The following is a 13654-nucleotide window of genomic DNA, read 5'->3' on the forward strand; positions in this document are numbered from 1 at the left end:
ATGGTCAGATCATCCAGACAGAAAATTAAAGGAAACACAAGCTTTAAATCACACAATAGACCAGATAGATTTAATTGATATTTATAGGACATTCCATCCCCAAACAGCAGATTACACTTTCTTGTCAAGTGCACATGGAACATTCTCCAGGATAGATCATATCTTGGGTCACAAATCAAGCTTCAGTAAGTTTAAGAAAATTGAAATAATATCAAGCATCTTTTCTGACCACAGTGCTATGAGATTAGAAATCAATTACAGGGAAAAAAATGTAAAAAACACAAACACATGGAGGCTAAACAATACGTTACTAAATAACCAAGAGATCACTGAAGAACTCAAAGAGGAAATCAAAAAAAATTTTGATTATAATTGCTGGAGACAAATTATAACAAAAACACGATGATCCAAAACCTATGGGATGCAGCAAAAGCAATTCTAAGAGGGAAGTTTATACTAATAAAATCCTACCTAAAGAAACAAGAAAAATCTCAAATAAGCAATCTAACCTTACACCTAAAGGAACTAGGGAAAGAAGAATAAACAAAACCCAAAATTAATAGAAGGAAATCATAAAGATCAGAGCAGAAATAAATGAAACAGAAACAAAGAAAACAATAGCAAGAATCAACAAAACTAAAAGCTGGTTCTCTGAAAGGATAAACAAAATTGATAAATCTTTACCAGACTCATCAAGAAAAAGAGGGAGAGGATGCAAATCAATAAAATTAGAAATGAAAAGGGAGAAGTTACAGTGGACACCGCAGAAATACAAAGCTCATAAGAGACTACTACAAGCAACTCTATGCCAATAAAATGGATAACCTGGAAGAAATGGACAAATTCTTAGAAAGGTATAACCTTCCAAGACTGAACCAGGAAGAAATAGAAAATATGAACAGACCAGTCAAAAGTAATGAAATTGAAACTGTGATTAAAAATCTTCCAGTGCAAGGCTTCCCTGGTGGCGCAGTGGTTGAGAGCTCGCCTGCTGATGCAGGGGATGCGTGTTCGTGCCCCGGTTCGGGAAGATCCCACATGCCACGGAGCAGCTGGGCCCGTGAGCCATGGCCGCTGAGCCTGCACATCCGGAGCCTGTGCTCTGCAACGGGAGAGGCCACAACAGTGAGAGGCCTGCGTACCACAAAAAAAAAAAAAAAAAAAAAAAAAAAAAAAGCTATAGGCACCGAGCCTATTGTGCGTAACAGTTAATTTGGGCCTGCACGGCAGAGGTGGTGAAATCCAGAAGTTAGTTCTGGAGGCTGATGTGATAATACTTGTCTCAGGAGTTCTGAAAGGAGTCCTCACTATCTTTTTTTTTTTTTTTTCGGTGTGCGGGCCTCTCACTGTTGTGGCCTCTCCCGTTGCCAAGCACAGGCTCCGGACGCGCAGGCTCAACGGCCATGGCTCACGGGCCCAGCTGCTCCACGGCATATGGGATCTTCCCGGACCAGGGCACGAACCCGTGTCCCCTGCATCGGCAGGCAGATTCTCAACCACTGCGCCACCAGGGAAGCCCCTCACTATCTTTTTGCTCTTTCTCATGTGAGACTATGATCAGCCTTTTTGTTCCCATCCCCCCCCCCACCTTGTCTGGGTGAGAGGGAGAAAGTTGAAGGGTATCTGAGGCTGTGTCACTGGAAGAAGGGTTACTGTCACACGGGGGTATGTAGCCTTTCCCATGGTGATCCGTTCCCACAAACGTACTTCCTTAACTGTGTTTTGAATTGCCAAGTTTAACATACAGGTTTTGCCTTGACAGTAAGGGAGTAATTCAGGTCTCTTCCTACTTGAAGGAGCCCTGGTGATGTCAAGCATCTAACTGGCTAAAGGACTCTGCTCTTGGGTGTCAGGCTTCCCCTGTCATTCTTTTTTTTTCTTTTTTAAACTTTTTAAATTGAAGTATAGTTGCTGTACAATATTATATAAGTTGCAGGTATACACTATAGTGATTCACAATTTTTAAAGGTTGTAGTCCATTTATAGTTATTACAAGATATTGGCTATATTCCATGTGTTGTACAATATATCCTTGTAGCTTATTTTATACCTAATAGTTTGTAGCTTTCACTTCCCTACCCCTGTCTTACCCCTCTTCCCTTCCATCTCCCCACTGGTAACCACTAGTTTGTCCTCTATATCTGTGAGTCTGTTTCTTTTTTTTATATTCACTAGTTTTATTTTTTAGATTCCACATTTGATAGCATACAGTATTTGTCTTTCTCTGTTTTACTTATTTCACTAAACATAATACCCTCCAAGTCCATCCATGTTGTTGCAAATGGCAAAATTTAATTCTTTTTTTATGACTGAGTAGTATGCCATTGTATATATGTACCACATCTTCTTTTTTTTTTTTTTTTTTTTTTTGTGGTACGCGGGCCTCTCACTGTTGTGGCCTCTCCCATTGTGGAGGGCAGGCTCCGGACGCGCAGGCTCAGCGGCCATGGCTCACGGGCCCAGCCGCTCCACGGCACGTGGGATCCTCCCAGACTGGGGCACGAACCCGTGTCCCCTGCATCGGCAGGCGGATTCTCAACCACTGCGCCACCAGGGAAGCCCACCACATCTTCTTTATATTGCCATCTTGGATTTCAGTAACAGGCTTGAGATGGGCAGAATATTGCTTGAGAAAGGAAGAAACTGTTGAGATGAGGAATGCAGACATACTTTTTTTCATGGGCAAGACCACAGATCTGCTCTCTGCTCACTGAAGCAAAATTAAAACAGTTTTTTCTTTTGCATCATTACAGAGAAGTGTTTGATTGAGAATTCTAAAATAACTCTGATTATGAAGATTCAACATATTGACTGTAAAAAATTGAAAAACATCATATCAGCAAAGCCAGAAGAAGAAAACAACCTTAATCCACTATACATAATGCCTGTTAACATTTTGGCCTGAAGTTTCTAGTCTTGTTTACTGCAAACAATAGCTGTTTAATTTTTATACAAAATTGTAATCCTACAAAATGTACCATTTAATCACCCACACTTTTCACCTAACAATATATGATGAACATTCTCCTTACATCATTAATTGCCATCCTGCAAAATGATTTTAATGGTGATGTATTGTTCCTTTGTGTTAGTGGGTAATCATTTATTTAACCAGCCTTCTATTTTTGGACATTACATTTCACATCCTCATTATTAGTAGTAAAACTTTAATGATTTTTGTAAGATAAATTTTTAAATGCATGCATAATTATTTCTTTAGGGTAAAGTGGAACTAATGTATCAAAGGGCATAGGAATCTGGAACTTTTTGCTGTATATTTCCAAATGGTCCAGAGGAAGGATTGCAACAGTTTATATTCCCATTGGTACTCTGTAAGCACTTGTGTTCTTGTATCCTTGCCATGTGACTAAACTATAAACTAAAGAAATCTGGTATGCATTAATTTGAAAGAAACCATGATTCAGGTTTCTTTGCATAAGAGTATTTAATGTTTAGCAGATTGCTGTGTGTGCAGTAATTATGGGTTTCTTCACAATGTTATGGAAACCCTTTTATTAAATTTTACATTTACCATTTTCTTCAAGGTCCTTAAATAGTTCAAAGGGTCTCAACTGTTATGTTTTATGCTGTTAAAAGTACTGTTTTGGAGAACTTTGTGTGTGTGTATTTAGGATGATAGAATATGAGAACCAGACAGAACTTTAGTTAGTTGGGTTAGTCTACCTCCATCTTACAGATTAGTAAATGGCTCAAGAAAGAAACTTGCCCACAATCATTCTATCTCTTGCAAGTGACAGACAACTCAGACTAACCGAGCGAAATGGGGAATTTGTTGCTTATGAAACTAAAAATAGGTTCTGTTACCTGCTGTGGCTGACCTTGGGTAATTCCTTGATCTTTCTAAACCTTGATTTTCTTATCTGTAAACAGGGTGTTGGACTCCACCAAAGGTCCCTTCTACCTCTTAAAGTTCAATGTTTCTATGAATATATTAGCAAAGAATTTCATTATACTATCAACCAAATTTAGACACAGTGAAGGGAAGGCTAGCGCTCAGGAAATTTTTAAAGAAATACAGTTTGTATTACACACTTGGATCTAAGTTGAAGTTGTTGTGGTTGTTTTTTTGTTTGTTTGTTTTGTTGTTTGTATTTTTTGCGGTACGCGGGCCTCTCACCGTTGTGGCCTCTCCCGCTGCGGAGCACAGGCTCCAGACGTGCAGGCTCAGCGGCCATGGCTCACGGGCGTAGCCGCTCCGCGACATGTGCGATCTTCCCGGACCCAGGGCACGAACCCACGTCCCCTGCATCGACAGGCGGACTCTGAACCACTGCGCCACTAGGGAAGCCCTGTTGTGGTTGTTTTTAATTTGCAGAGATCCTTAGGCAACTTGAACATAGTCAGTATTCACATAGTGTAAAAATATCTCCAAAGTGCTTGAAAAGTCTCTTTTCTCTGTTGATCACACATCATCTTCAAACATGTTTTCCACCTATTTATTAGTTTGCTTAACAAAGCAATTAACAAATAGTGGGGAAAGAAATTCAGGCCGTTTACTCCCTGTTCACAACTGTTATAACAAATTTCAACTTGGTGAACTTAGGGAGAACTGTCCATGACAGCAGCAGGTTGCTGAGTTAGACCCGTGCACAGGGGAGCTAATCTTGAGCACTGGGCACCTACTTTACACACAGGAAGACATACCGATGGTAGGGAAACTTGCCACACTAGGAACACCCTACAGCTCTGTGGCTGGTTGTTTGAGAGGAGGTAGATTTTCTCATGTCAGGCTCCCTTAGCTCTTTAAGATTGTTTCCTTGACTGGTAGGAAACCTTTTCTCTCTGTTTGTGAGTGGTTGTTTCGTTTTTGATTTTGGTTTTGGTTTTTTCTCAGTCTTTACTCATTTATGCTATTTGGAATTCACTATGTAACCCTTGAAATTTACTGCAAGAAGCATAAGTGTCCCTCATTGTGAAGCAATTATACTCCAGTAAAGATGTTATATATATTTAAGTGCCCCTTAGAGACTATTCTAGTGTTCTGAAAAGGTATTTAAGAAACAGGCTTTGTCTTAAAGCCATTGACTACCAATAAAATTTTTAAATATTTTCACCACACTATGTAGAATACAGGTTTATTTCAGGGTTTTAACTACTATCAGATTGCCAATTCAGGTTTGTGTTTCCAGAAATTTTTACACAAATAAATGCAACAGAGCCTACGTACCCTTATATTAACACTCAGCTACCACATGATTATCAGCGATACTGGCAGTCCCTGGATCTGGTTCTGCAGGAGAGGGAAGGTTCCAGGGGAAAAAACAGCCAGATTTTAATGGAAAGTATACTAGTCAGGACAGGCAAGATCATCCTGCAGTAACAACCTCCAAATCTCAGTACCTTAAAACCACAAAGGTTTATTTCTCCTTCACACTGTAAGTTCATTGGTGGGCAGCTGGGGTTCCAATACGGCTCGTCTTGACTCTGCATCCTGGCTGATGGAGCAGTCATTATCTTTAATTTTGGTGGTTACGGTAACAGAGAAAGTTCTGCAAGGTCTGACACTAGCTGTAAGTGCTCTTGCCTGAAAGTGACACACACCATTTCCGTTCCTAACTCACTGTCCAGATTAAGCACATTGCCCAGCTCCATTCACAAATGGCCAGGAGCTGCAGTCTGACCCCATGGGCCAGAAAGGAAGGGAAGCAGCAGCTCTAGTGACTACCACAATTTGCTCTTCTGATTACCAGATACTTGGCTCTCTGTCCCTCCTGCAGGTGAAATACTCATCCCCTCCCCAAAGGAGAGAATCCCGCAGTCCCACCCAGTCACAGCATCTGGATGATGCACAGTTGGCACGAAATTAGGGGGTCATTTTGACATTAACCCTGGATGTGGGTCCTCTTGATCAAGAGACTTCTGAACTAAAAAAGGCATCTGGGTTTAAAAGGGAGGAGTAAAGGGTGAATGCAGACATTCTGTATCTAGAACGAGCATTACTTCTGGCAAACACAGAACAGGCTCTTCGTGGTTCAGCTGAATTTAATCAAAGCATCTGCATACCCTGGATTAAAGAAAATGTGAGTCATGGATTATAGCTGCATTGGGATTTCTTCTTTCCCCTCCTCTTCTATCTCCATCCACAGCTTGTATACGGGAAGAGTAGTTTAGGTAGACCTTGATATCAGGAAGATAAATAAAACTGAACATTTAAAATATGACAGTGTCCTATAAAAGCATTAAAATGTGAATAGAAGAGCATTTAATTTTTCATGAAGGTAAGAAATGAATATAGGTAAGTGAAAGCAATTTCTATCGCCATTCAAACTATAGTTTTCCGGTCCTTGCTCCCTTTTACCTTAACCCAAACTGCTGATATGACATTTAACCGAATTTCCAAAACTCTACACTTTTCCCCCCTGTTTTGCTGAGTTGCTAACAAAAGATTTGAAATGGCTCAAAACAGCGCAGGAGGTGAAGCAGGAAGAAGAAACTGGAATTGTAAATAACTTACAAAATGCTTAGCTGTCCCCTGACACATTTTAAAAAGTGAGACCCCTTTTCAGTTTCCTGTACTTAACAATATCCAACCAGATAAAGGCCATGTAGGGGCTTTTTTGGGTTACACACAACTTATTCTGTCCATTCTGTGCTAAGGTGTCTCCTATTTTCCGTTATCACTGAATTCTTATTTTTTTACTTCTTTATATACTGAAAGTTCTAAGTATAGAATTTTCTCATACTCTCCCCTGACTTCTAACCTCTACCTATAAAACCTGTTTATCCTGCCACCCTCTGACAATATTAACAACCTGAAGGGGTGGCCCTCTGTACCTTCCTGTGGGGTCATAAAATCATAAACACTTAAGGGTCTTCTTTCCACCTGCCTGCCTGCTGTCCTTCTTTCCTCCCTTCCTCCCCTAGTTTTTTTTCAAACCAGATGGAGTTAATAAATTATTTACACTTCTAGGTATCTCTTGCTTTTCTCATTAACAGAAGATTGGGGGTGTATCCCTCCAGGCAGTTAGTATAGATCTCATTCATTCTTTTTAATGCCTGCCTAATATTCCATGGTTTGGAAGTCATACTTTATTGAAGTTTCTCTGTTAAAGGGCATGCACGTTGTTTCCAATTTGTTTTGATCTTGCTTTTTTGTTTTTCTTAAATTTGGCCACTGTAAGGGGTGCAGTGAACTTCCTTATACCCATCCTCGAATACTGGTCCTTTTTCTAATATGGTCCAAGAGAAGGATTAACTGCATTTAAAATCTATGTGCACTTTTAATTTTAACAGATGTTGCTAGATGTTTAATAGATGTTGTTGTCTTTCAAAAATAGTTATCCTAGCAATGTTCCAGAATACCCTTCCCCCATCCTATCCAGTAGTACGTGTCTTTCCTACTTTGATGAGAATGGATTACACCTGCAACCCCAATTGCATAGCCTGGGCACCTGTTGACATACTATAGCGTTTTTCAGTGGGGTTTAAAACTAGGGCTCTAGATGGCCTGTGTGATTAGGGGTAGTTGCGATTTTTTGTGTGTGTTTCTTAAAAAAGTCCATGGAAAGTTTATGGGAGGGAGGGAACTGGAGGCCATTCTTACGCAGTCCACTCCTTTCACAGATAAGGAAATTGAGATCCAGGGAGGTGGAGGGAGTTAATGTGAGCTAGTTACTGGCTCACGCTTCTGGGAAGCAATTGGTCTGGATTCTAAATCAGGGATTTACCTACTACCCACACTGTGGGCCATGCTGACAGTAATTTTTAGAGACTGGACCAAGAAATGTCATCTGTGAGGTAGGGATAAGCTGTTTCCAGTATTCTATTCTCTCCTGCTAGGATAAGCAAGCTTCCCACCCTACACTGGGCTGTGTGGGATTTGCTTTGCAAACTTCTGCAAAGATAATAGGACATTTGTTAAATGGGTCTTGTCAGTGGAACTTGCTGCTCTTAATCTTTTTGGGAGTTTGAGGTTTTATTTTTCTATACCATTAGCGTTACTGCTTACTAAGTGTGGAGCAGCTGGCTTGGATCACAGCTAACATGACAACAGGGAAGCACAGGAGAGAAGATTCTGTTCAGGAATGGCTTCCTCCTATGTACTCCTTCCTCCTACCTTCCCAGTGTACCCGTGAAGAGAGCCTAATAGTGGGGCTGCCTAGAAAAAAGAAGCCCTCTAGGTCCCAGGTATGTTCCTGGCAATGTAATCTCTAGGTGTAATGTGCACAGTTTGACCAGGGCTCACATGGATGTTCTCTAGGGCTGAATAAAATAAGCTTTTTGAAAGAAGCCACTTTTACTTCTTGAGTCTTTAAACTCAGTTTTAATAAAAGTTTCAGCTTTAGCCCATGGAGTCTGCTGAGGAAGATGAAAACGGAGACTCCAAATTTTGGATTCCCACTCGGGTTTGCCGTGTGTTCATTACAGAACCTCTGACAGCCCAGCGTTAACTTTCCAGGTTGCCTCTAAATAAAGTCAGCCTGTTCAGGGAGCTCAGCCCGTTCTCTTAATAACAATGAAAATAATGATGATGGAAATTCATTTTGTTATAGATAAGCCTCTCCAGCAGATTAAATATAAATATATATTTATATATAAAAATATAACACAAAACATGCCTTTGTGTTGCAGACCTAGTCAGGGGCTATGCTTATTTGTGGGCTTGACTCTCAGTGGTCACAGTTCTTGTGGCTTAGCAGTTTACAAGCCTGCAAGTTGGAACCTCTGGGGAACGTAAAAAAAAAAAAAAAATGCTCATGCCTAGATCCTCCCTCAGAATTAAATCAGAATCTGTGGCAGAGGACACATGGCTGAGGTGAGGACTTCTGGGCGGGCCATTTGAGATGGAGAGAGTATCTCTCCTTAAAAAAGAAGGAAATGAGTTGTAGCTCCAGCTGTTCTTTCGAGAATTATGTCGCCATAAGGATCATGATGTGTGCCCCTCAGCTCTCACAGGCCACTCTCTCTCCTTTCTCCTTCCTATTTATTCTGTAGATTAAAGCTGTGGAGTCATGTCATATAAAGTCAGCTCATGAAGGCCAAAACAGAATGCTGTGAAAATGATTATAGAAGAATGAGCTAGGAAGACACCGTGAGGCATAGAGGTCAACATACCGTCTCTTGGTACACTTAGCGTAGCCAACGTTTCCTCTGGCATCAGAACAGATCACTGTTTTCTTTGGCTGGGATTCTGATAAAATAGCATTTGGGAGCCAGAGTGTATGCGAAATATGTATCTTTAAGTATTGGAGTTAACTCTATTTGGTGAGATTCTGGAGCCCTGAGAACCACGTGGGAATTGAGACTGGCTTAGGGAATCTTATTCTCGTCTCATAGTCAATTCTGAGGCCGATTCTGAATGAAATGTAGTCAGAATCATGGACACCATTTAAAGTGTGAATTTCTCCTCGCCTGTCTCTTCTTTTAGGCACCTGTAGTTCAATTCAGGTAAACTGCATGGTAAATGCAGCTATAGATGCAACACCACTGCATTTCATTATTGACTATTCAAAGACGGCCCATTTCTTTGTGCAGAATTCAAGGGCACTCTGTCTTTCTGTCCGCTAGCGTTCCCGTGGTTCGGCATGGATATCGGTGGGACGCTGGTTAAATTGGTCTACTTTGAACCGAAGGATATTACAGCTGAAGAGGAGCAGGAGGAAGTGGAGAACCTGAAGAGCATCAGAAAGTATTTGACTTCTAACACGGCTTATGGGAAAACCGGGATCCGAGACGTTCACCTGGAACTGAAAAACTTGACCATGTGTGGGCGGAAGGGGAACCTGCATTTCATCCGCTTTCCCAGCTGCGCGATGCACAGGTTCATCCAGATGGGCAGCGAGAAGAACTTCTCCAGCCTGCACACCACTCTCTGTGCCACGGGAGGCGGGGCTTTTAAGTTCGAAGAGGACTTCAGAACGGTAGGTCTGCTTTACCCCCCCTGCAAACAACAAAACCACCTCTTAGAGAAAGAAAGAAAACCTGTCCCATGGCCATGATCATGGCATGTCTTATGGAAGAACCTGACCACTAGGCTTGGGACTTTGGACAAGCTTACTTCACCACTCTGTGCCTCAGTTTCCTCATCTATAGGAGAATAAAAATAGTTTCTGCCTCATAGGGCTGTTACATGAAGGATTGAATGAGATAGTATGTACCTGGCACTTAGTGCTCAATAAATATTGGCTGTCCTCCTCATCATTTTTGTTGCAATTACTTCTGCACAATATGCCAAAGACAAGGTGATGTGAATCCCCTTCGAAGGATTTTAGTTTTCCACAGACTCTTAAGTTTCATGAAAAGCATAATCATTGTGCCAGTTTCATAGATATATAGACTGAGGCCTGCAGGAAAGGCTTTCTACACATCTTACTAAAAATGATTACTTCTTTCTACCCATTTGCTCTGTATCTTTTTTGTTTTATGAATGTCCTTCAGAAGTTTTGCTCACAAACAAAAATGAAATCTTTGACATTATTTAGAGGTGAATTCCTTTATTGATGAATATGATTTAGGGAGTATGGCTCTACATAATAAGAATAATACTATAGGCTGACTGGCAATGTTGCTCATTTAGATTTGACAAAGTTGGCTAAGTGGAAGATATGGATGAGTGACGTGGAATCCTAACCTTTTTATTAAGCAATCCCTAACACTCATGTGTTCCAATTTCCCCATTTCTACAGTCAAGATAATCTCTATACTGTCTAGCTTCATCTCACAGGGAATAAAATGAGAAAGAGAAACAATAGATAGAGAAAATAAAGAAAATTAAATTAACAGTAGTGATTGAACATAGGAGAAGGAAGGGTTGGAAGATTTGGCGATTAGTCTTGCCAGAAAGTTTATCCTCAATGAATAAATTAATCAATGCATTATTCATGGTACTTAATAAAGCTATAATTGCACATTTTATTTGCATCATCAAAAGTAACATCATTTATCTCATGATATGTAGTTTCTACAAGAGCTGGCAATAGAGCCTTAGAGCATCATATTAAGTCAGATTGATTATATTCAGGTTTTGGCTTTTCCTCTTGTGTCCCCTTTCCCTTGCCAGCAGAATGTGACACTGCCACTTACTTAAATGATCCATGGGACCTTTTTCCCACTGAAGGGACCCAATGATTGACGGGTTTTGAAACTGAGAAAGGTGAGATCCAGGGGCATGAAAATTAAGTTCAAGTTCATAAATGAAAAAGCACTGATCCTGAATTCTAGTGCTGTTTCTGCATTTAACTAGCTGGGTGACTGGGCAAGACATGTCCCTCCTGTGGGCCTCGGTTTCATCATTTTCAGGAAGTGGCAGTATACACTACCAAACATAAAGTAGATAGCTAGTGGGAAGCAGCCACGTAGCACAGGGAGATCAGCTCGGTGCCTTGTGACCACCTAGAGGGGTGGAATAGGGAGGGTGGGAGGGAGGGAGATGCAAGAGGGAAGAGATATGGGGACATATGTATATGTATAACTGATTCACTTTGCTATAAAGCAGAAACTAACACACCATTGTAAAGCAGTTATACTCCAATAAAGATGTTTTTAAAATAAATAAATAAATAATTTTTAAAAAGAGAAAGTGGCAGTATACGTGTTTAGGCGGATAAGAAAACTAAAGCTAAAGAGAGATGAAGAGGTGCTAAATACCATCCCCTAGGTAAGAGCTGGGTGTCGGCTCAATTCTGATTCAGGAAATGCTGACCCACCCCTAGTGCTGTGAGCTCCCCAGGTCCCTCAAGGATGTCCTCTGTGTCCATCTCCACTAGGGAGCCTGAAGTGTACCAAGGTGACCTGGGACATTTAAGCAAGCTCATCAAAGTCTCCATCCCTCCTCTTGGGTAATGCCCTGGATTCCAGAAAGTTACTCAATCTGTGTTGGCCACGAGCAAGTGTGTTTCTCAAGTTTCTGAACTGAGAAAGGTCATATCTTATTACAGCCAAGATAAAGAAGCCTCTGCTCCTTCAGGAGGCTTCTGGAGCCTAATGAACAGACTGGTACAAGGAGCAAGTTTGGAGTGTTTGCCTAACAGCCTGGCCATCTATAAAAGAAAAAGAAATATCTATAAAATCTCTAAAAGAAAGTCTTATATGGCCTGCCTTCTGCTTCCATGCTCAGTCCCGGCCAAAGTGAAGACAATTGAAGACAGATCTCTTCCTGTAGCCCGTCTGTCAGTAAGTGATATGCCCTGATCCTTCCCAAGTTTGTGAGGATGAATAGGTTTTATCATTCTCTTTCCTAAGCATTCATTCTCATTCAACAAGTATTTATCATATTCTATCAATGCAACAAGTACTGTTATGGACAAAACAAAGCCCCAGCCTTCCTGGAGCTTACATTCTAGTGCAGGGAGACGGTCAATAATCAAATAAGTGATTATAGAGTATATCAAATGGCAATAAGTGGGGAAAAGAAATAGGTAAGGGGGATAGGAAGTGCTGTGCAGGTCTTTGTGTGATGAGGTAACATTGGAGTAGGAACCCGAAGAAGAAATAGAGCAAACCAGGCTGGTATGGGGAAGAGTTAGTGTTAGTAAGTGCTAAGGCCCTTAGGTATAATGTATCCAAGCTCTTCCCTTTTCCAGAATGGGAAATTGAAGGTGCACACCAAGTTGTAAAGGATCAGTATATACTACTATACTATGTAGTAAACAATCTGGCAAATAATAAAGCAGTGCATATACATACCTGTAAAGTCCTGTCATTGTTATATAAAATCAGTCTTTTGATCATAATACAAGTTTGCAGACATGTATTTTAAAAACCTGAGTAACTAGGGCTATCTAAATGATGTTCAGCCGACCCTGAATAGTTAGCAATTGTTATGTCTGATAACTGTGTCCTTTTCATATATAGTAAATGTACTTAAATCCTTAGATAATGTTAACTAGTCTTCATCAATTTAGAATGTACGAGAAAGAGTTACAAAGCCACGAGACAAGCATTAAACTAGACCACTGTGTAGAATACTTTCAGTTGAACAAAGCTGTATCTCTTTCTTCCTTTTTCTTTCTTTTTTTCCATCCTCCTTCTTCTTTTCCCCTTTTCCTTCCTTCCTTTCTTCCTCCCTCCCTCCCTCTCTTCCTTCCTTCCTTCAACATTTTAGGATCACTGTCACAAACAAATTTCTGGCTGGCAAAAGTTTGCCTTCAAAATTAATGATTCAACAAAATGAGACACAAAAGAAAAACTTAAACAACATATGCTCCAAAAGATTGGTAGGCCAATGAAGAATCCTACCATTTGAGAAAGTGATTCTTCTCAAAGGGGAGGCTCCCATGTGGCTGTATACCAGGGCACTTAATCTTGTAGATTTCATTTAACTTTGTGTTTCTCCCCACTGTTTATGTTCTGCGAGTGTTGTTTTAAAGAACCTACCAGAATATTTTATGTACCAAATCTAGTATTTTCATCCACAAGTATACTTCCCAACTTCAACAGGAGCCCTCTTTAAAATGCAGAGTATTCTAATGAGAGAAAATTTTTAGAAAAAAGTCATCCTTTTTGTCCACTTAGCTCTTCATTACAAGAGATACTTTTCCTTGTAAATTTTGTTCAGTCCAAGACTAATATTTATTTGAAGTTAGAAGTGACTCTTTTCATTTTTTAGAAGAAAACAAATACCTACCTTCTAAACAAGCAGGATATAACAACAATCTTACTGGGTTTACATGAGATTTAGGGAACAGTAAAAGAT

General features: G+C 40.4%; 1 protein-coding gene across 8 annotated transcripts in view; it reads left to right on the forward strand.

Annotated features, from left to right (window-relative positions):
- The window catches only part of PANK1 (pantothenate kinase 1), a 108531-nt gene that overhangs the window by 72958 nt on the left and 21919 nt on the right, over positions 1-13654 (forward strand). For 5 of the 8 annotated variants that reach the window (XM_067025077.1, XM_059054560.2, XM_059054556.2 and 2 more), the window contains one exon: positions 9529-9881. The exons of the other annotated variants lie outside the window; for them this stretch is intronic. In XM_067025077.1, the coding sequence (XP_066881178.1) occupies positions 9546-9881 (336 nt within the window). In that variant the 5' untranslated portion in view covers positions 9529-9545. The remainder of the gene's footprint in view (positions 1-9528; positions 9882-13654) is intronic. 8 annotated transcript variants of the gene reach the window in all.

The sequence above is a fragment of the Kogia breviceps genome, chromosome 2 (genome assembly GCF_026419965.1).
Source record: "Kogia breviceps isolate mKogBre1 chromosome 2, mKogBre1 haplotype 1, whole genome shotgun sequence".
In the NCBI taxonomy this organism is placed as follows: Eukaryota; Metazoa; Chordata; class Mammalia; order Artiodactyla; family Physeteridae; genus Kogia; species Kogia breviceps.